Source organism: Myxocyprinus asiaticus, chromosome 13 (genome assembly GCF_019703515.2).
Source record: "Myxocyprinus asiaticus isolate MX2 ecotype Aquarium Trade chromosome 13, UBuf_Myxa_2, whole genome shotgun sequence".
Lineage (NCBI taxonomy): Eukaryota > Metazoa > Chordata > Actinopteri > Cypriniformes > Catostomidae > Myxocyprinus > Myxocyprinus asiaticus.
The window spans coordinates 43630251-43638525 of NC_059356.1; the positions used below are offsets into that span (position 1 = coordinate 43630251).

General features: G+C 35.7%; 1 protein-coding gene across 4 annotated transcripts in view; it reads left to right on the forward strand.

The window, feature by feature from the left end:
- Positions 1 to 7687, forward strand: part of LOC127450222 (rho GTPase-activating protein 17-like) — a 54405-nt gene extending 46718 nt beyond the window's left edge. For 2 of the 4 annotated variants that reach the window (XM_051714124.1, XM_051714120.1), the window contains 3 exons: positions 221 to 360; positions 734 to 1141; positions 6684 to 7687. In XM_051714124.1, coding sequence (XP_051570084.1) covers positions 221 to 360; positions 734 to 1141; positions 6684 to 6799 — 664 coding nt within the window. In that variant the 3' untranslated portion in view covers positions 6800 to 7687. Of the gene's footprint in view, positions 1 to 220; positions 361 to 733; positions 1142 to 5201 lie in introns of all 4 variants that reach the window. The other 2 variants (XM_051714121.1, XM_051714123.1) reach the window with 2 other exon arrangements.
- The last annotated feature ends 588 nt before the right edge of the window (positions 7688 to 8275 follow it).

Consider the following 8275-nt stretch of genomic DNA (forward strand, 5'->3'; position numbering starts at 1 on the left):
ATAGACTTCTCGAGACATCTGCGTTGCGCTGCATCCATTTATTTATTTATTTATTTTTGTAGTTCAAGCATGCGTTCGGCCTGAACGGCCCCTAAATTATCAAATCATTAACACAACTTAGACCCCTACATTTAAACCGTTTTGCATGTTGACGGAACTTAGTAGACATCGTACAATAAAATGGTGTGATAAAAGTTTCCTACATTTGTTCCCTACCCAGTAAAACTGTCCGAGAACCTGCGTCCACACCACCTTCCTTAAGGAATGGGCCAGGAGGCTCCAGTGGAACACCAAGCCAGTTGAACGTGGGGACCCCTACCTCAGGTTCCAAGGGCCCTAGCCCCTTCATGGTGCGCAGAGGTGAGGCCTAATTGTCTTTCATTTAAAAGGGATAGTTCATCCAAAAATGAAAATTCTTTCAGAATTTACTCATCCTCTCCAACCTGTATACCTTTATTTCTTCCATGGGAAACAAAAGGAGACGTCAGCCAGAATGTTAGCCTCTGTCACCATTCACATTCAATGCATATTGTTTTACATACAATGAATGTGAAGGGTGATTGGGCCTAATACATTTTGCCGAACATCTCTTTTTGTGTTCCACAAAATAAATTGTCATATAGCTTTGAAACAATGAGACGGTGAGTCATTTTCATATTTGGGCGAACTATCCCTTCAAGTTTTGGTTTATAAAGTCAGTCAGTAAAATCATGCATGATCCTCTTGCTTTCAGGTACAAAGAAACAAGCACCTGCACCTCCCAAACATGCTGTGCCTGGTACACCTCAGAACGTTAAGTCAGCTGATAATCCGCCCACTCCGTACCAGTCCTCAGCCATGAACGTAAGCACCCCTCAGCCTGTCATCGCGCCTCGTCGCAGCAACCAGACACCCATCCAGGCTCCCAGCCACCCTCCACCACAACCTCCTTCCCAGAGCACAGAGGAACCAGACCTGTCCCCTCCCAGAACCCCCACCCCACCAGATACACCACCTCACGACGGCTCCTACCCGACTGGATCCCTTCAACGGCCCAGACCAACCCCTCGACCGCGACCCAAACCCACTGTCCCGCCTCCCCCCCAGCCAACTAGTGAAGGTGCCAATGGTGTTTGTATTTCTGGATCCAAGATTGTCTCGGGTAAGTATTTGCTTGGTTTGCTCATAATACAAAACAGTTCTTGAGTCGTGCTACTCTGATATTTTTGCACAAATGAATACTTTTGGAGGAGTTTTGAACTCCGTTATTGAGACCCCTGTTTGGTCAATCAGTTTTATTTGTCACTCAACCAAAAAATCGGCATTGGCAACCAATATGTCTTTGGATATATATTATTATTGGAGGTGTTTACTAAGTTATATCTAGGCACTAGAACAGGGGTGGGGAACATCCGGCCTCAGGGACGTATAAGGCCCACAGGACCATTTTACCTAGCCTGTGAGGCCATTCTAAAAAAAATGTGAAAAGCCAAAAATTTCCTTGATTCCCTTAACTGTAAAAAAAACCCCCAAATAAATAAATAATTTAAAAAAAATAACAACACAAAGTACTGTATAATAGAATGACCTTTTTTAAAAAATAATTCTTAGTGCGTGAGCATGTAACAGAATTTGTACATTAATTTCAACCCACAATCAGGAATTGCAAGCAATTGTATGGCCCGCAAATCATTTTGTAAATACTCGAATGGCCCTTAATAGGAAAAAGGTTCCCCACCCCTGCACTTAAATATCATAGAGACATGGGAAATTGTGGAAAAATGAAAATCTAAGAAAATTTAAGAAAATTTAAAAATCAAGTTATTATTAATTTGGAAATTCTTTGTGATTCTTATTTACAGTATAAATAGCTATTTCTATTGGACCCATATTTTATTCTGATAAATAACATTCCAGAGATGACTACCCTTTTCCTGAGGGCAAATACACACATGCCTGAAAAAAATAAATACAAAATTAACATGACCACACAAGCCTGTTGATCTAAGATGAGAATATCAAGCTCTCAATGAATGTCACATGCATTCACTTTCATCGTTTAGTTTCTCAAGCTTACTTAAACAATTGGAATGAGGACATCATTGTTAAATTGAGAAATGACAGCGAAACACTTTGCACAAGTCGTCATGAGAAACGGCAAACAAACACAACCAGAGGCTAGATAAAATGAGAAATGTCCAACGTCAGTGTGTTCAAGATGATCTACCTCATTAATAGCTAATTACTGGGAAAGAAGCCCAAATGTGACTCCTGCCAAACAGCTGCCCTTGAGGATTTCCCTCCATTAGGATTGGTTTACATGAGTAAAGAAACTTGCATGTGACAAAAAACTTCATCTTCAGATGTTGGCATCCAAAGTAGGTCATTAAAACTAAGAGCTGCAGCTATAAAACAAATCCAAGCTTAATTTTCTACTCTGAAATTTCAGTGTCTATAAGGATGGATGGATATTGCACATAGTGTGGAGTTGTTAACAGTATATATATATTGTTTTTGATTAATAGGTGCTTAATAGAGACCAGAACAACAAGTCAACCTTTTAGGGATTCTGTACGAAATAGCTATATCTAGTTAGTGGTGTTTGCTAAGAATTGCTGATTCTTAGGGTTGGCATGATTGTTCTAATGATATTACAGTTCTAATCAATCAAACTTATGATTTTTACATGCCAGAGGACAATACCGTGTCTAGTGGGGACCAGAATATCATTGAGACTTGGGGGTTGGCTCATTTAACTTGGCAACTATTTAGCAACTCTCAAGGAACAACCCAGAATAACCTAGAAACTGCATAGCAACACATTAAAAACAACTCATAACACCATAGCAACTCCCTGGTAATCTCCCACAACACCTTGTTACCGTGGTGGCGAGTCAAGCACCATTTACATATTCTTAAAAACAAATTAAAATCTAGTATATTTTCACCATTTAAATTTAAATACAGATATAATTCTATGGTCTGTAACTTCACATCTGTGGCTCTCTACCTCAAGATTTAGTTTCGTCAATCTATTAATGTCATGTAATCGATAGAAAATTGCTGTTTGAATTGGCTGCTAGTAAAACTGGCTGTTCATTTTCTTGACACAGAACATGACTGAATGTAACTGTATCCAAAGAAAAGAACAATAAACATTTTGGACAAGCAGAAAGAGATTGAAAGCAATTCTTAGAAGTATGCTTGAATGGAATGTTCCATGACAGTTAATTATCATGATTTATAATTATTCACAATACCTGTGAAAAAACCATGAGAAGATAAGTCTCGAGTCAAGTATTTCAAAATGTATACTTGCAGAGCATAACTAAAATACTAAAGTGCGTTTCTACAGTTAACACCCAGACTCATATCTGTCTGGATTTCACATTTATTCCTCATAACCCGTGGCCACTCCGCAGGATGTACAGTGTGCAATAGTCTTAGTCTTAAGGTCTAGGTCAGTGAAACCACATGCTGTGATAGGCAAGAACCCTCTCCAGTGGTTGAGTAAGCCTTAATAGCTGCCAAGAGTCCTTCACTATATTGCACTGGAGCCATCTGTCTTCAGGAGAGTGCAGTGCACAATGAATCCTGCTACTGAACTGGTGCCATGTTTACTACGGCTATTTTAATGCACACTAGACATTACTGGCACCGTAATTTATGCTTTCTCCATTTTCCAAAAAAATCTGTTAGTCGTGATTGTTGATTTTTCACTCTCAATGTTCAATGGCTTGTTTGATTCACTTTGGTGGTTTATCGTTATCAGAACTTCATTCTTAAAGTCAGTATGAAATTAAATTGACCGTATTTACTTTCTTAATAGTTCTTAGTCTTATAGGGCATGATTTATAGGTGCACATTATTATAAATGAAAACAAATAACTTCTTCTGCCTCTGAAACAACTTTTAGGTCGTGCAGGCTATTGGACAATGTTAACCAAATAGCAATATTTAGGCAGTATTTCTAAAGTCTTACTATTTGAATTGTAAAGGGAGGCTGGGCAATCTAACGCAAATGCACATAAGATCTGACTCCATTCTGGTATGGACCACAGACTTTTCATGATCCAATCAATTGCTGATGTATAAAATCAAGTCCTACCCTACATTTTTTAGACATTTTTGGACAAGAGTCCAAAATGAATAAAATCCCACAATAATTTTATTGCTGTGCAACCAAAATCCCAATAATAACCAGAAAAATTAAGATTTGGTGCATAACACAGGAATTTTAACTATAAACAAGCCCGAAATACACTGTGGACTTTTATTTTGAAATAGCAGAGACTTGGCTCTGTTACAATGCACTATGCTGTGCTATCGGAAATTATCCTACCTCTGAAGTGGTAATTACGAGTATTACCTGTTCAAGTGCTTTGTTGTCGAAAAGAACAGGAAACATGGATGACGCCAGGTTCATTCATAGCCTACATATTTCTTGAGGAACTTTGATTTTGACACCATAATACATAATACTCAGCTTGCTGGCGATAATGGAATTTTATTCAAATACAAGCTATTTTCACGGTGTAAAAATGCATAGAATGGCTGCTGGTATACATAAATGAATATGACCAAAACGGCAAGCGCTAACAATTAGCTGTATTTAGAAAAATGAACAAAACCTGTCATTCGCCACAGAAACTGTACTCTCCTTGTCCATGTTAAAAGTTTATGACTCCTCCCATCTCAGGAACTCGGGTATCAAAATTATCTCAGAGTGTCCCAGTTGTAATTACGACTTGAGGGGTCGTTCATATGCAGCTTCTGAGTGGGAATCTCGTATCTACGATAATTTCCGATTGCACATGAAGGCAGCATATGTTTTTAACAAATTACGCTTTTTATAGCCTATATATTCATCAGATGAAGAGTTTATATATATATATATATACTCACCAGATGAAGAATAGAATAAAATGAAAAACTCTCAGCATAGATTTTTGCCAATAAACAGTAGTCCCAAAAAGCAACTATCTTCACCATTAATTGGTAAAACCGATATATCCTGTTTCACTTATAAATCCATCACATTGCTGTTTCATGTTGACTTTAAGAGAACATTGTGAGCATGTTGTGATTTGATTGGATTCTCTGGAAGTTCACTGCCATCAGAATTGTGGTGATTTGGTTTGATCTTTGGTGATTCGTCACCATCAGAATCTAAAAACTTTGAGAGGTCGTGAGCATGTTGTGATGTTGTTACACTGTTACAGATGTGTGATCTACTGCTTCTGAGGTGTGATTTGATTGACAGGTATGGTAAGAACATTGCTCAATGTTTGTGTGTCTGAATGCTTTTTGCGTAGTAACCCTTATAGTACCTGTTTAACCCAATTAACAGCAAACTAACCTGCATGACAACCTGCCTAACCAGTGTCTTTGTGGCTTGACTTAGAATAATACATTAGCACATGCTTTATGCAACTACACTTATAACTTCCAAGTCCCACAAACCTCCATTCTTCTGCTCACAGACATTTGATATGGGTGAATGTTTGCTAAACACCAGATACTGTTGTAATGTTACAATGTATTGCTGTATTGAATAGTGAAGTGAATCCCACGAAACCTGACGAGAACATGTCCTGGTTATATTTCACCCAAAACTCAAAAGAGAAAAAGTAGGAAATTGTATTTTGCACATATTCCCCCGAAATCCCAAATTTTGTGAGTTAAAAATTGTATTTGTTGTACTCCCTTTAATTCATGCTGATTTAAATGTGAAAAAAACAACAAAAAATGATCCTATTATTCTCAATCACCATTGAGAATAATAGGATTCACAAAAAGTATAAAAAACTAAAACATATGGATGCATTAAGGTAATGAGAATTGGTGGTGGAAATGTGCTTATTTGATGATTATTTAAATGAAAAACTATATTACAGTATTTTAATTTACTGGAATTATCATTGAGAATAATTAGAAATACAAAAAAATTAATTCATTAAATAAAAAACTAAAGTTTGGATGTAATGAGAATTTTGGGGAGAAATGTGCTTGGTTGTCATGAAAATAATGTCACAATGCAGAATATGCATTATGGTCCTAAAAAAGACTTTATGTCTTTCTTTTGATTGCAAAGTGAAATATTTTTTCATGAGATTCACACTTTTTCACTTTTTCCATACTTGCACTGAAAACCCTAATAAGTTGACTTTGCTCAATTGATTGAGAACTCATTCCCTCAGTTGAATTGAGTGATGGCATCTCTAAAACTTAACTTCACTTAACTTGGTGATCCTATAGAATTAACTTAACTATTTAAGGTAAGACTTAACTCAGATTTGCTTTTTAAATATTGTTGTTTCTACTTATTAATTTTAGTTGAATTCACTCAATTAGATCATAAAACAGCTCAAATAAAGAAGATAACCAATTCTAGATCAGTCGTTAAATAAACTTGATTCTTAGCTGAAATTTACAGTGTGCAGTTTTATCACATATTGATATTATAATAGTATAACATAAGCACTGAAATGAATAATAGTGCTGAAAAGGCACAGTCAAAACTGAAAACACCCTTTCTATATGCATGGAACTAATATCAAAGTGTTTCTTGTAAAATTATCCATCCAAATATTGACATATTTTCCTAGAAGGGGAGGTTTTACATTTCAAGCTTTGGTGGAAAAAAATAGCTGATTTTTGTATTATTATTATTTATTTCATGAATATGCATTATGATTGCACAGATGAAGAAGTTGCTCTTATGGAACCAGGGCTGGACCTTGTCCCTGAACTAGAAGAAGATCAAGCAGGAGAAACATCCCCAGAAGCTGAACACCAATCAGAAAGCACCGCCCTGTGAGGGAGGAGGAGCCTAATATTCACACTGCTAATCAAGGTCTACGTTCGGAATGGAATATAAGCTTACTGCATACTCTGTACTGTGTACTGCCAACCATTTTTAAAATAGTATATGAAACAGTATGCAATATGCATTGATAAATGTTTTATGATACATTGTCACATGACCTCAACACACTGCATGTTTAATACAGCAAATAGCATCTAGTTCTAATCTTGGAAACAAATATGAATATTTTGCACTCATGTTTATGTAAAAATAAATAAATCTAATTTAAACGCATACGGTGCATAGTCTACATACTGTATACTGCAGAAATAAGAGTAGTATGGTAGTATGCTATTCCGAACATAGTCCTTTTCTTTAACCTTAGCTTTTATCCTTGCTAAAACCCTGTTGAAAACCTGTTGAAAATGATAAATCTACATAAACAAGAAATAAACAAAGCGCACCACTTTTACTTCACCACTGAAGCTTTTTTTTTAAAGAAGAGATCCTTCTTCCTCACAATGCTGGCACATTGTAACCATATATGAGGAAAAAATCAGAAAGCACATATTAACATGCTATACAATATTATTTTCTTTCACACATACAGTAGCATACAGCTGTCACTGGTTTGGGTTTTAAATGCAAATATGAATGTCTTTGAGTTTTGTAATTTAGTTTGCTACTCAAGCAGACGTGTTATTTGTGCCTTGAAAATGTACCAAACCGGCAAAAAAAAAAAAAAAAAAAAAAAATGTGTTTGTTACGACTATTACGGTGAATGTTGCTTATTCATATTTAATTGCAATGATTCATCTTTTCTTTTAATACTTTTTGTTCCTATATAAAATGTTTGGCAGGATGTTTGTAGACCAAAAATTAGACAAAAGTACAAAATAATGGTTATCACAATGAAAAAATATATACTTGATTTTTCAAAGGCACACATGCAAAGTATATTAATAAGCATGATTTGTATTTGGATTTTTTTTTTTTTTTTTTTTTTTGTGGAGCAATACGTGGTGTTTTATTTCATTACAGTTATATAGAATTTTCAAATGCTGTTTTTACAGAGTTTATCATAGTGGAGTATATACTACTGTACATTCTTTTCTCCATCTATTATTTATGTAGTATTCGCTCCATTAAAATAAACCCTGTACCTACAAACATGAAATGTATTATTCTCAAAATGACCAAAGACAGTGCTGTTTTTAAAGTGTTAGATACTCTTTAATGTATATGAGCTATAGGTGTGTGCTTGATGGTGTACAGTATGCTATGCAAAACAGCACTGACAACATAAATGTGAATGAAAAGGTTAATGGATCAGTTTAAACTCAGGAAACAGTCAGCTAGAAAGCCAAACGCAATTCAGCACTTTCAAGATGGGGTATGTATCTATATTTCTGTGGATTTGTTATCTTTATGGATTTTAATGACTTTCTTAATTGTACATATTGGTTTCGTGTCTCCCCATTTTGTTCT